We start from the raw sequence: 15,614 nt of genomic DNA on the forward strand, positions 1-15,614 counted from the left end.
GGAACAAAAGAGAAGTATAGGCAACAAATGAAAAAAAGTAGGTAATTTAGACTCTACCAAAATTTAAAACTTCTATGCATCAAAGGACACAACTGAGTGAAGAAGCAACTCAAAGAATGGCAGAAAATACTTGCAAATCATGTGTCAGAGAGATTAATATCCAAAATATACAAAGAACTTCTACAACTCAACTACAACAAAAACCAATCTGATTAAAAAATAGGCAAAGAATTTGAACAGACATTTCTTCAAAGGTACACAAATAGCCAATAAACAGGAAAAGATAATATACCCAACAGGCATGAAAAGACATTACATTAGGGAAACAAAAAGAGTATGGAGTTTTCTTAAAAAACTAAAAAAAGAGTTACCATATGATCCTGCATTCCAACTCCTGGGCATACAGCAGAAGAAAACTAATTTGAAAAGATACATACATCCTAATGTTCACAGCAGCACTATTTACAATACTCAAGATATGGAAGCATCTAGTGTGCACTGACAGATGAATGGTTAAAGATGTGGTACAGATATACAATGGAATATTACTCAGTTATAAAGAAGAAAGAAATAGTGCCATTTGCAGCAATGTGGATGGACCTAGAGATTATCATAGTAAGTGAAATAAGTCAGAGAAAGACAAATATCATATCACTTATACATGGAATCTAAAAAAAATGATACAAATACAAAACAGAAATAGAGTCACAGACACAAATAACAACCTTACGGTTACCAAAGGGGATAGATGGGGTGAGATAAATTAACAGGTCGGGATTAACATTAACACATTACTATACATACTATAAACAGGTAAACAACACGGACCTACTGTATAGCACAGGTGACTAAAATTTTGTAATAAACTATAATGGGAAAGAATCTGAAAAAGATTCTGAAAAAGAATCGGAAAAGAATCAGATTCTGAAAAGAATCTGAAAAAGAATACATATTTACATATAACTGAATCACTGTGCTGTACACTTAAAACCAACACAATTGTAAATTAAATATACTTCAATTAAAAAAAGAAAAAGCTATGTGACTTACAAAGCACTGTATTAGCAAACCTATGGTGACAACATATAATCAAGAAATACATGTAAAACAAAGCATTTCCACATACCTTAGATAGGTATACTAAGGTTTAATATCAAACTTGAGATCAGCTTTCACAGTACATTTTAACAATCACATATAATATTTATATACTTATCCAACCACAACAGCTCAATTGTCTGTATGCTCACTGCATTTCATACAAATGTTTTAGTTCTTATTACACTGTAATTATCTGTTCACATGACTTTATCTCTACCAAAATGCAGGCTCTCTGAAGGCAAACTGCTATTTATTTTTGGATCACAGGGCTTGGTGGCAAACCCAAGCACTGAGAAACAAATTCTCAAGGTTTACTGAACTTAAGTATATAAAAAAATCCTGTAAATAAATTCACAGAAGAAAATTAAGTGTAGTGGTTATATAACTTGGCTGAGATCACAGAGCATGTAGATAAATGAAATCAGAATTCAAATCCAGATCTTCAGTCAACAATTTCTATGCCCCTTCCACCACACCATACACATTACCACAAGTAACTACAAGTTGTGTAAGAGCTACATCCCATGGTAGTTGTCTGTAGTCAAAAAGCAACAACTCAACAATAAATATGAATCCCCCAAAATTAGAACAGTAAAGGTCCCTTAGGAAGGAGATCTTTGAACTGTCACACAGACTAGTTATTACTACTATGTCTCAGCAGAATAATGCTATAGGTATTTAAGAAAAAAATTACCTTGTACTTCCTTATCATGATACTCCTTCAGTTTTGTCCAAAGATCCTTGAAATCATTAGATACATCTGCAGAACTAGGACTTCCACAACTGCTTCCTGAGAGGTTCATCTTGCTTAATATGCGCCACGCTTCTATTGGTTAATGTTTCCTGACCTTTTCTGTTACATTATATAGGTCTGAAGTTGCCTTTGGCCAGTTTAAATACCTGAAACAACAGATTACAACATAAATGAATTCTGCATTTATCTTTATGTGATTTGAAATCAGGATGACTTCAAGCCCAGCCAGCTATACTCAAGTTTTCCTTCTTAACCTATGATCAATCACTTTAGAATTTGAGGAGGCAGAAGAGAGGGAAAACAGATGATTATGGAGAGAAAAGTCCCAATTTCAGTTATCTGGCCTTAAGTCACGCAAATTTTTTTCAGGTGAATTTTTTCTTATTCTGCCAAAAAGGAAGCAATTACCTACATTGTGTTACATTGAAAGGACTCTTACATAGAGAGGTTTGTAATCATTCATGGTCAGAACCAATTCACCATTCTTAAAGAATTTATTGCTTTTTAAACTTCTGAGCTGATATGGAATACAACATTTTGAACCAACAACTGAAAAGCATTCTGAAGTATTCTTGACTTCGGCATTTACATCTAGACAAACACACACTGTAAAAGAGCAAGAAAGATGATTGACAAAACACAAGTATCTGAAGAGCTTTTTCATAAGAGAAATCCGTGAGCAAGACACACACAGCAAAGATCTACGGATACAGAAACAACTAATAATTAGGCAACTAGGGAAAAGTTATTTTGTGCCTCTCAGAGTAAAGGTGAATGATTAAGTTTATTATTTGTGTAACCCCTGAAGGAAGCAAAAGGCTATTAGGAAGTTCAAGTGAATTAACAAATATTTTAACATGTGTTCTTAAACTGAAACCATCAACTAGTTACTACTAAAAAAAATTAAATGATTAACAAGTCTACTAAACCTCACATTTGGCTCCTTAGTCAATGCCTTACCATTGCTAACAAGTGCCCAAATAGATTTAAGTGTCCCTTGCTAACCATTTCTTGAGGTCTCTGATGAAGAGGCTAAGATAAGCAAAGGCCATTTCCAAAGGGAGCAATATATGTGCAGAGTCACTTGGTAAACTATAAAGCACTAAAGAAATAAAAATACATTTATTAAGCCTTTCCAAAATTGTGACTACACTTTTTAAAGATAGTGAAAACTGAACAAGTACTAGATTTTAAAAGTTAATTTTTTAATTTTCTTGTATATGATAATAAGATGATCATGTTAAAAAGAAAGCCCTTTCTTTATCTATTAAAGGGATAATACTGTGGTCTCTATAGGTAAACTGAAGGTTCACTGGGACTTGCGTTAAAATACTCCAGCGAAAATAAATAAATTTTGGGTGGACAGATAAATCAAGAAGGGCTGAACTATCACAGTTATTGAAGCTGGGCAACCAGATAGGTATATGAAGGTTTCATAATTCGTGTTTCTCTAGTGTGTATTATATTATTATTATTTACACAATATACATTATACATACTATATAATATAGTAACATATTAGGTATTATATATATTATTACTATAATAATGTATTATTATATTATTTATATAATAAAGTTTTAAAAAGTGGGTGCATTAATACAGCTTTATCTTCAAAGAGGCTTGTTCTACAAGAAGCAATGGGTCTCTTTTATCGTCAATAAAAGCCACCATCTATTAAGTGTTCATTATATACCATGGAGTGTGCCATTTTCTATTCTTTTAATTTAATCATCAGAGCAACTGCATGAAACAGCCACTATTACTGACTTCATTTTAGAGTTGAAGAAAACAGGTTTAAGAGATTAAGTGACTCGTCCAAGGTCACACTACGAGGCTACATCACGGCTGGAACTCAAGTTGTGATGTCAGTGAACTTCAAAATACTTCTAAGAAGCCAAAAAAAAAAAAAAAAGTAAGTTAATTACTTCTATTAATCAAAAACTTCAAATCAATATTTGTTACTTTAATGAACAATTTAAAATTGTATATTTTAGTATTAAATGGCTTAAAGCCAATAGTGTAAAATAAACTTCCTTTAATAAGTATATCTTCAGAGATAGTAAAAAGGTTGTTTTTTTCCCCCCGCACATTAACAATGTATCAATACTAAACTTGCAAAGTCTGGATCACAAAACCCTCTCCACTCTAGTTTGCAAGCTTAGCACTTATTGCTGGCGTCTCTTTTGATATTGAACCGTTATTTATTGGCATGACGTTGCCCTTCAACTTCTCAGAAATGTGCATCTTTCCTCTCAAGTTGCATTCTGGGCTGAAAAGCTGGCAATCACTTAACACATTTCAACGCATCCTGCTGCAGGGTAAATCATAAACCACCACACTGAAGGAGCTCAAGAGATTTCTTTCCTGTCACACCACGCATATGCTTACACAGGTGAGGTAAGAGCGGCGCCTCGGGGTCATACAAGGGTTCTGAACACACTGAACAGGGACTCTGAATCGTACTCTCGCGGGCAGAGCAGAGGTCAGAGGCTCCCATCCCAGCACCCTTAGCCATCAGCCTCCTCTCCCGCCCCTCGAAGGGCTGGTGGGCCGCCCTCACTGAAGCGCTCCACAGAACTGGCGCGGAGACCGCGCGGGGCGACCCCTGGCGCAGATCGACGCATGCGCGGGGCGGGCTCACGCAGGCAGCCTAGCTCTCAGCTGGTGAGGAGACCCAAGAACTGCACCGAGCGGTACCCCGTCCGCGCTCAGGTCCACCACCCGCTGAGTTTAGGCATGCCCCAGCCTGCTCCTCGACTCAGACCCAGGACCAAACAGCCATCCTCACCCCCGGGCCAAACGCCTTCGGTCAGCCCGCAGCTGCGGACCGGAAGTAGTCGCCAGGACTCAGCGCTCCGGGTCGGGGGAAAGGGATTCCTTCTACTCACAGCTTACAAGACGGCCTCGAGATTCTCCAAAGCCCCCAGCTGGGAAGCAGGCACGCTCTGAGACTGGAGAGTTTGAGACGGCCGTTTGCTTTTCTCCTCGCTCCCTCACTAACCTACCAAACTGGCGGCGGCGAAGCCGCCCCCTCGGGGCAGCCCGCGCTTTCACGGGTTGGGGGAGGGCCCGAAGGCTGCCGGCCCTGCTCGCCCCGCCCGGGCCTCGCGTGACGTCATGCAACGTCGCGTGGGAGTTCCCTCAACGTCACGCCTCTTCCTCCTCCTCTAGGGCGGTGTGAGGCGTTGCTCCCAGGGGAGGAGCGGGGTCGGCGGGCAGTCCCACTACCGTGGGCGGTGACTGGCGATGGGGGCGCCACTTCCGAGCGGTCGGAAGGGGCTTCGAGAGCTGGCGGCCGCCACAGTGATTCTGAGATCGCCCGGAGAAAGCTCACGCTGTTCTAACTGCGGAGCTTCGAGTTCTCCTGAGGAGTTTTCAAATGTGTCGGATTTAAGCCCGTTTCTGGGGAAGCACGTTTGAGTGTCCTATACCAAATGTAAAGTTAAAGATAATTGAGGAGTGAGGGGACACGTATCAGTCTAACGTCGCTCTCCGCCACGTAGCTCTTACCTAGTCTAGTGATGCGACGTGACAGGACTGGGTAGCGAGGCCGCGTAGCAAAATGAATGCGGTGTATATTATGCTCAGGTTCAAGGCGGTTTCTGAAGAACCTGAAATGAGATGGAATCAAATTACGCATTGTTTGTTGGAACAACATGCTGTTAGGTAATCTTTTTAAGTCGACGTTTTCTGTCAGTGCTTGTAAACATTGAAATTGTTACTATGTTTTCCTATTTATTTTGGTTTCCAAAAGAAGCGTTTTTAGTATTAGAAATTCTGTAAATAAAGGTGAAGGAAATAAACAGGATAGACTAGAATCACAATATCTTTTAAACTAGTTAAATACTTTTAACACTTATAAGACCTGGGAGGAAGACAGAGGATAACATCATAAACTTTAAAAAGTTAAGTTGTAAAAAAAAAAAAAAGAAAAAAGTTGTATTTAGGAAATCATAGGTATAAAATGTAAAAGTAATTTTCCCATTCTTTCCCGGTCTTAAGGGGTGAATATCGCAGCTTACTCCTTGAGAGTGAGCACAACAGGACGTTTCTGTACCTTGCTAGCAAATGCTGTTGGTATCTTTAAAGCTGCTGAACATTCATTACCCTGTTAAAGTAACTCTCATTGACTTCCAAATTTTATCTTGTTTTAGTCTTTTTTATTAGATCCTCTTAACAGCTCTCTGTACTACTGACAGTTACTGCAGTTTTCATTATTTAATTCTGTCTCTCCACTGGACTCAAGCTTCCTAAGATCAAAACCACATCCTGTTCACTTTTTTTTTTTTTTTTAATCACCAGAAACTAACTGGTTTCACAAATTTTACGGCTTAGAACAATGCTTTCCAAGCTTACTGGGTACCTGGGAAATGAATACTTGTATTACCTATTGTAAAACAGATCAGACTGCTTCCATCCAGAGGCAACAGAAATTAGGATTCTAGCGACCTGACGCCCAGCTCTGCCACCTTGAGGTCTGGGAGTTTAATGTCCTAGTATATATATAACCTATTAGAGGCGCTTAGAATGCTTGATTTAGAAAGTGTGTGAAGTGGTTACATCCTAACTATATGTACATTTAATCGAAATAAGGAAAACCATGCACTAAAAACTTTAGGATTCTTAGAAGTGTACACTTTTGAAACTGTGTAGATTTTGAAGTCATCTGTATGCATGCTGAGTGGCTAAGTCATGTCTGACTCTGCAACCCCAAGGACTGTAGCATGCCAGGCTCCTCTGTCCATGGGATTTCTCAGGCAAGAATACTGGAGCAGGTTGGCATTTCCTTCTCCAGGGGATCTTCCAGGGATGCAACCTGTATTTCCTGTGTTATAGGTGGATTCTTTACCATTGAGCCCCCAGGGAAGCCCTGGAGTCATCTAACTCAAGCCATTTTATAACTGAAACTCTTTGTTGATTCATTCTACAATCTGCTTAACTTCTATAGCTGGGTAACTGAGGGTTGTGAAGGAAAAGTCACATAACAGGTTAGACTGACATCACTAAAATTACATGGTTTAGACTTCATATAGTGTTGGAATAGACTGGAACCTGGTGGTCCGGAGTCGGCTATAAGAAAGTAAGAGAGAGTGCTTGTTGGTCCTTTAATGGACCGGAACCTAGTGGTTCCGAGAGAAAGAGGCTGATGTCCCCTGGTTTACCCGGAAAGCCAATAGAGCCCTGTTCTTAGGGCTCGCGCTGCTGCACGTAGGCACCAGGCGCCCTCTCGAGTGGGTGAAGGCACAGTGCGCCTTCTCGAGAGGGTCTTAGAAGCCCAGGCAAGAAAGTGAGCTCAGCGGGCTTCCGCGCTCCAAGGAATTAGCCAGAAATAGAGAGAGAGAGAAGGAATAGAAAGAAAGACACGGGGACCAAAGCTCTGATGGAGCAAAGGTGTTTTAATCAACATGGCGTGGGCATATATACTGTAGTAATTCTCAGCAAAGATAAAGGTTAAAATTCCAGACTTACAAAACATAGGATGATCCCTATCAAAGAGAGAGAGTTGCAAACAATCATCTTTTACCATTTGGCTCATAAAAAGAAGTGGGTACTTATCACTGTAATGAGAAATCCCTGGATTCCTCAGCCCTGGGAAAGGCGTGCCTCTCCTCTTAATTCCTGAATATTCCGGAATCAATAAGGGCCAGAGGGTTCCTGACAGATCCAAAACAGCACACTGGAAGCCTCTTGTTAAATGCTTCCTGACAATATAGGGCACCAGTTAATCTCTAAGGTAGCCTTTATACAGCTCCTTCTGTTTCCTTTGCTGTCTTCCAGACCTTCAGTTTTCCTCAAGCCTCTACAGAGTACTCACTCTCAGCTAACACCTTCACCTCCTGATTAAACAAGACAGTTAGACTCTACAAGTGTGATCTTCCTGAACTTTCCTTTTCCTTTCTCAACTCTGAATTAGCCAATACCATTTTGCAGTGAAATTGCAACCCTAATCCAATTGCTTCTCATCACCTTGTCTGTATCCACCCTGGGCCTGTCCACCATCATCTCAAGCATTTTCTGAAGCAGTACATGCTCAGTTGCTAAGTCATGTCTGACTCTACAACCCCCAAGGACTATAGCCTGTCAGGTTCCTCTGTCCATGGGCTATCTTAGGCAAGAATACTGGAGTGGGTTGCCATGCCCTTCTCCAGGGGATCTTCCTGACCCAGGGATTGAACCCACCTGTATTGCAGGTGGATTCTTTATGACTGAGCAATAGCCTTCCTTTAAAAAAAAAAAAAAAATCAACTATCTTTCTACTTACACTGTTTTCCCTTTACAGTGTATTCAGCAGCAGCAGTCAGAATGATCCTTTGAAACCTAAGTCAGAACATGATACTCCCCTGCTTAAAACATTCCAAGGTCTTTCCATCACTTTAGAATAATAGCAACTCCCTTTCTAAGGAATCAGGACAGGTCAATTACTGTATTCTACTGATACTATCTTCTAAATAGAGTTCTGAACTAGTGCTTTCCTTTCCATCCTCACTCTTATTGCCCAGCTTGAGCTCTGATATTTCTTACCTAGACCATGCTTCCAATCTTGCTCCTAAATGTAGTTTCCACACAGCTGCCAGAGAACCCAACCATTGTTTCTGATCTTGGTACTCCCTTGCTTAAAACCCTTCAGAAACTCCCCATTACCTAAAGATTAAAATTCAATCCCTGGGAACTTCCCTGGTGGTCCAGTGGCTAAGACTCCTTGCTCATAGTGCAGGGGGCCTGGGTTCAATCCCTGGTCAGGGAAATAGATCCCACGTGCTTCAATAAGACTTGAAGATCTTAAATGCAGCAACTAAGACCCAGCACAACCAAATAAATAAATAATAAATATTAAAAAAATAAAATTGACCATTTAAAAAAATGTCCAAAAAGTCCTTCTTAACCTTGCACCTCTAACCACACGTCATCCCTTCCCTCTAAAACAGGTTGATGTTGTTCAGTTGCTAAGTTGTGTCTGACTCTGTATGACCCCATGGACTGCAGCACACCAGGCTTCCTTGTTCTTCACCATCTCCCAGTGTTTGCTCAAATTTGCGTCCATTGAGTCGGTGATGCCATTCAGTCAAGGAGGCTGCTTATATTCCTCCTTCCAGCTCCTTGCTATTTCTTTGTCTTGGCTCATATAACCCTCTTCTCTTGAAATGACCTCCACCCAGATACTTTATATTTCTTTGTAGCCTTTAAGACTTAGCTCTGGCAGGGCAGCTTCCGGGAGACTACCTTAAGATCTCTCATCACTGCTCCTTCCTACCCTCTTGCTTAAATATCCCTCCTCATTCTCCCATACTCCTCTGTGTATGTATCTTTGTCACTGCATTTAATGCCATTATATTGTAATTATTTCTACAGCTTTTACCCAACTAGACTGCAAGGGGTTCCGTGATAGCAGAGACTGTGCTTTCTTTGTTCTTCTCAGTATTCCGAGTTCTTACCAGAGTCTTGTGTGTGTGTGCTTAGTCGCTCAGTTATGTCCCTTTGTGACCCCAGGGACTGTAGCCTGCCAGGCTCCTCTGTCTGTGGGGATTCTCCAGGCAAGAATACAAGAGTTGGTTGCCATGAACTCTTCCAGGGAATCTTCCCAACCCAAGGATCAGATCCACGTCTTCCACATTGCAGTTGGATTCTTTACTGTCTGAGCCACCAGAGAAGCCCATGAATGCTGTAGCGGATAGCCTATCCCTTCTCCAGTCTTAGCACAGCATTATCTAATAAAGCCACATATATGATTTAAAATTTTCTAGTAGCCGCATTTAGAAAGGTAAAATACAGCAGGTGAGATTAACTTAATATATTTTGTTTAACCTAGTTTGTCTAAAATATTATTTCAGCATGTAATCCATGTACAAATTTATGAATGAGACCTTTTACGTTAATTTTATTCATTAATTTGAGTCTTCAAAACCTGATGTGTCTTTTACTGTTAGAGGACATTTAATTTGGGTTAGCCACATTCCAAGTGCTCAAAGACACATGTGGCTAGTGGCTGCCATATTGGACAGCCCAAGACTATCATGTATAATGAACAGATGAGGTTCCATAGTTTACCTGAAGAATCAGGATGGAGCTGATTCATAGTCTAAGGCTATTTCTGCTCTTTGTCCTGGCCATGTCCCATCTCTTCTCCTACTCTATACATCATGTTCTCCTCCCCTCCCAGCACTGAAGCCTGTATCCCCAGGCAAAAAATTTAGTGATTAAACCCATTTTGATTGTTTACAATAAAGTCCGGCACTTCTAAAATGAACACACAATACTAGGGGTGAGTTGTATCCCTAGAGTCAGAACTATTTTAAGAACAAAACAAAGGAGATAATAAGACAGAGAGAGATAAAAATAATGAGGTTAAGTATAATGACAGAGAGAAGAGGGGAGAAAAGTATTAACATAATAGAAAATTATGTTAACTGTCAAAATTTATGTCAACCTAAATGAACACTTGATTTAATTTTTAAAAAGTTGTTTACAGTAATTATTAAGTGTTGTTTGGGAGTAGGGGTATACATCAATTAGTGATCTTGCCCCAAGTGCCAAAATGTTTTATGATTTGAGTGGATGGTGCCAAGATTCCAGTTAGGTTGAGCAGTTTTATAATTGTTTTAAAGATATAGTTAACATTCATGGAGGATGTCAGTATCACAGTTTTTATTTTGATAGTCTTAGGTGGTCATTAAAGTGCTTATAACAGACATTAAAGATTATACATTGCTTTCTAATTAGAAAAATTAGCTTCATTAGTCTAGCCAACTTCCAAATTTATTTTGATAAAGAAGCTTTATTTATTTTGATTATCACTATGGCTACATAGAGCATCTTCATTTCCCATTATAAGCTATTAAAGTTGTTTGTGTTTTTAAGTACTTAGCTACTTCATTTCACATCAGCAATGGGCAAAGTTTTATTAGATACATAATTTTCCCAATTTCAGAACTATCTCTTTATACTTGATAGTCTTATACAGTATACTGTGTGCTTGCCTGTTGGCATAGGTTTAAATGATGGTTGGCTGATCAAGAATGTTAATGATCTGGTATTGCAAAGTGACTTATTGTCAATGGAAAGGAGTGTCTTTTTCTTCCAGATCATCTGTTTCTATATAGTGGCTGCTTGGGCAATATTTTATATCTCTGCATGCAGATTTATAAAGCCCAGAAATTTTGTTGGATAGGCCTTAGACCCTTTTTGTAACACTGACATTTGTAAGAACCTTAGAGCTCAACTGCTACAGAGATGATAAAAGAATTTAAGAGTGATCACTAAGACTGTGGGGTGATCTGTAGAGAAAGGATTGTATTTTTGGAATCTTGAGAAACTAACATTTCAATTCAGCAGATGTCATTCTATACAACATTGTCCTGTGTGTGTGTGTGTGTGTGTATATGTATATATATGTATAATGTATACACATATATATACATATATTTATGAAGCTTATGATGATAAAAATACAAATTTTTATATATATATATAATGTGTATATATGTATAATGCTACCATGAAGGCAGCTGTGGGAACAATATTTATTTACAGTAATGTAAGTGGAAAATAATATGAACTGTAGGAACAAATCACTGACACTTGGAGTCTATTAATTAAAGCATTCCTTGATAGGTTCACAAGAGCAAGCACATTTAATAGTCATTGCTTTGTCCACTTAAAAATATAATGATTCACATTTCAAATAATGATTTTTCCATCAGTAAACTGGTGAATTTATTCACTGAGGGCAAATAGTTGTGACTTTTAATGTATTCATGCCTCACAAATTACACATATGTCTTCAAACACACTGGCTGACCGCCCCCCTCCCATATTTTCTCTATTCTAACTATGTTTGAGAAAAACAGACTTTTTAAAAAATAATGACTTTTTCCTTTTCCTAATCCATGTTAGGTTAAGGAAGCTTTGAATGTTACCATTCCAAAAATGTTTTATGTTCAAAATTCAGCTCTTAGAGACCTTCAGTTTTAGCCAATAGCTTTCAATTTTACTTAAGTTATTAAATTATGTTTTAATTCCCTTCTCACCCTTTAGGACAATTTGTTTTTGCAGGCTATTTAGGATAGATAGAATTCCTCTTCCCAAATCTAGTACACTTCTTGTATACAATGCTCATATGCCTGGCTTACCATCAATAGTTCTGGTTAATGTCTATTCTTCTGGCTTAGCTATTAACAGGGCTCCCATTTACTCTAAAAAATATCCTGGTTTGAGTGATAAGTCAAATGGTCAGAAGGTTTAGGGAATTAAAAATATAGCATAATAAAAAAGGGAAGATTCAAATGACCCTTTGTTGGCAGAAATATTTCCTTCTCAATTATATGCAGATCTATCTAAATTTATTTTAAAGAATATTGTGATATAGATAATATAAGCCATAAAAGAACCGCACTTTTTGATTTATTGATAGTACTTTGAAATTCCCATTAGTGGAGAAGTGGTTTATTTAATTCTGTTAGAAAATGGATTTAAGAAAAGTTTATGATGATAAAAATACAAAGTACTGTTCCTACTTATCTTCTCTTTTGAACCTAAAAATAATTATGTCATAAAGGTGTAACAGGTGCAGTTTTCATCTTTTCAGAGAAGTTGATAAATGAGGTGGTGTGACTAGCACTGTATGTACAAACTGGTAGATAAGTTGACCCAAGATTCCAAACCGAGTTTTCTGGACATGAGTCCTGTATCTATGATCTTTTCAGTACACTGTGCTATTTTTGAATAATAGACTCTATATGAAGCTTATTCTGTGCTTTTCTTTTTTTAATGTAGAAAATATTTTTGAGAAAATAACCAAATAAAGTTTCTGAAAAGTTATTCAGAAATTATTATTACCTAAATGCTAATTTACAGTTCCAGTGCATTTTTCTATTTACTTCAGAAAGATTTACATTATACGAGTTTACTAAAAGGACTTTTAAATTTAGTAGCAATTTAAGTCTCATTGAGAAAAGGAAAATAAACTGGGTTCTCTTGGTCAGGGTTGGAGTGAAGCACTTTCATCTCAGTTTTTAAACTGTTTTGCAAAAACAATTTTATTTCTTGGTAACTATGGCACATGTGCTCTTTCACTTGGCTTACAATAGATGTGGACATTTGAAAGAGGAATATAAATTGATTTCTAATGGAATTAGTGAAAGTGTTTATTCTAGCTTTCCTAACTAGATTTTTCATGTAGTAAGATTTTTCAATCTATTTGAAAACTAAATAGATTGAAGGGCCTTGAATTATGTTGTAACCTCAGAAGGGACCAGAGTAGGAAGTGCCCCAAAAAGCTGTAGCCTTGTTCTACAGTCATTGATGGCATATGGCCATATTCCCAGCCTGTGATACTGTGTGAGTCCTGAGCTGAGAAGTGACCAGGATTTATGCTCTGGCCCTGCCTTGGGTTATTTGTATGTTTCCTAGTCAAGTCTTACTTCCTCCACTGGAAAATGAGAATACTCATCCTTACTGTGTCCAAAAGGGTTGTTGTAAAAATGAGATATTATTTGTGAAACTTCTTAGAGAACACATCACAGAAGTTTGAAGCAGCTTGCCTATTGGGAACAGAGTGGTAGAAGGCTTTCTAGGCAGAAGGCATGTGCAAATGTTCTGCTGTGGGAAATTGCTGTGAGTTCTGGAAACTGTAAATGTAATGTATTTATGTGGGCTTCCCAGATGACGCTAGTGGTAAAGAACTTGCCATCCAATGCCAGAGATATGAGGGACACAGGTTTGATCCCTGGGCTGGGAAGATACCCTGGAGGAAGGTATGGCAACCCACTCCAGTATTCTTGCCTGGAGAATCCCCCATGGACAGAGGAGCCTGGTGGGCTAAGACCATAGGGTCACAAAGAGTCGGACACGACTGAAGCAACTTAGCATGCATGCATGCGATGTATTCGTGTAGGTTGATAGTGGGAAATCAGCAGCAGCTTCACCTAATTTTTTGTATAAATTATAATTTTTAATTTTAATCTTCTTTAAAGCAAGTAATTTAACCTATCTGTGCCTCAGTTGTTTATCAGTGATATGAAGATAATAATATCTACCTTGGATATGTCACAGGATTGTTAAGGACTGAATGGTTCTATGTGTTGTGCTGTGCTTCAGTGATGTCCAACTCTTGAAGACCCCATGGACGATAGCCTGCCAGGCTCCTCTATCCATGGGGATTCTCTAGGCAAGAATACTGGAGTGGGTTGCCATGCCCTCCTCCAAGGGATTTTCCCAATCCAGGAATCAAAGCCAGGTCTGCCACATTGCAGGCAGACTCGTTTGTTTTTTTTTAAATTTTTTTATTTTCTTCTTTTTTCTTTGTGTTCTTTATCTTACTTTATTTTTTATTTTTTTCCATTTATTTTTGTTAGTTGGAGGCTAATTACTTTACAATATTGTAGTGGTTTTTGTCATACATTGACATGAATCAGCCATGGATTTACATGTGTTCCCCATCCCGATCCCCCCTCCCACCTCCCTCTCTACCCGATCCCTCTGGGTCTTCCCGGTGCACCAGGCCCGAGCACTTGTCTCATGCATCCAACCTGAGCTGGTGATCTGTTTCACCCTAGATGATATATATGTTTCAATGCTGTTCTCTCTGAACATCCCACCCTCGCCTTCTCCCACAGAGTCCAAAAGTCTGTTCTGTACATCTGTGTCTCTTTTTCTGTTTTGCATATAGGGTTATCGTTACCATCTTTCTAAATTCCATATATATGTGTTAGTATACTGTATTGGTCTTTATCTTTCTGGCTTACTTCACTGTATAATGGGCTCCAGTTTCATCCATCTCATTAGAACATTCATCTCATTAGAACATGATTCAAATGAATTCTTTTTAATGGCTGAGTAATATTCCATTTGTGTATGTACCATAGCTTCCTTATCCATTCATCTGCTGATGGGCATCTAGGTTGCTTCCATGTCCTGGCTATTATAAACAATGCTGCAATGAACATTGGGGTGCATGTGTCTCTTTCAGATCTGGTTTCCTCAGTGTGTATGCCCAGAAGTGGGCTTGCTGGGTCATATGGCAGTTCTATTTCCAGTTTTTTAAGAAATCTCCACACTGTTCTCCATAGTGGCTGTACTAGTTTGCATTCCCACCAACAGTGTAAGAGGGTTCCCTTTTCTCCACACCCTCTCCAGCATTTATTGCTTGTAGACTTTTGGATAGCAGCCATCCTGACTGGCTTGTAATGGTACCTCATTGTGGTTTTGATTTGCATTTCTCTAATAATGAGTGATGTTGAGCACCTTTTCATGTGTTTGTTAGCCATCTGTATGTCTTCTTTGGAGAAATGTCTGTTTAGTTCTTTGGCCCATTTTTTGATTGGGTCATTTATTTTTCTGGAATTGAGCTGCAGGAGTTGCTTGTATGTTTTTGAGATTAATCCTTTGTCTGTTGCTTCATTTGCTATTATTTTCTCCCATTCTGAGGGCTGTCTTTTCACCTTGCTTATAGTTTCCTTTGTTGTGTAAAAGCTTTTAAGTTTCATTAGGTCCCATTTGTTTATTTTTGCTTTTATTTCCAATATTCTGGGAGGTGGGTCATAGAGGCTCCTGCTGTGATTTATGTCAGAGAGTGTTTTGCCTATGTTCTCCTCTAGGAGTTTTATAGTTTCTGGTCTTACATTTAGATCTTTAATCCATTTTTAATTTATTTTTGTGTATAGTGTTAGAGAGTGTTCTAGTTTCATTCTTTTACACGTGGTTGACCAGTTTTCCCAGCACCACTTGTTAAAGAGGTTGTATTTTTTCCATTGTACATCCT

The 15,614-nt window shown here is 38.6% G+C and overlaps 1 protein-coding gene across 4 annotated transcripts in view; it reads right to left on the minus strand.

Annotated features, from left to right (window-relative positions):
• RBBP8 (RB binding protein 8, endonuclease) overlaps positions 1–15,614 on the minus strand; it is an 80,167-nt gene that overhangs the window by 55,379 nt on the left and 9,174 nt on the right. For 2 of the 4 annotated variants that reach the window (XM_043444209.1, XM_043444206.1), the window contains exons 1-2: positions 4,747–4,954; positions 1,796–2,001 (exon numbers count right to left, since the gene is read on the minus strand). In XM_043444209.1, the coding sequence (XP_043300144.1) occupies positions 1,796–1,904 (109 nt within the window). In that variant the 5' untranslated portion in view covers positions 1,905–2,001; positions 4,747–4,954. Of the gene's footprint in view, positions 1–1,795; positions 2,002–4,646; positions 4,955–5,368; positions 5,470–15,614 lie in introns of those variants that run through there. The other 2 variants (XM_043444208.1, XM_043444207.1) reach the window with 2 other exon arrangements.

The sequence above is a fragment of the Cervus canadensis genome, chromosome 23, assembly GCF_019320065.1.
Source record: "Cervus canadensis isolate Bull #8, Minnesota chromosome 23, ASM1932006v1, whole genome shotgun sequence".
Taxonomy (NCBI): Eukaryota; Metazoa; Chordata; class Mammalia; order Artiodactyla; family Cervidae; genus Cervus; species Cervus canadensis.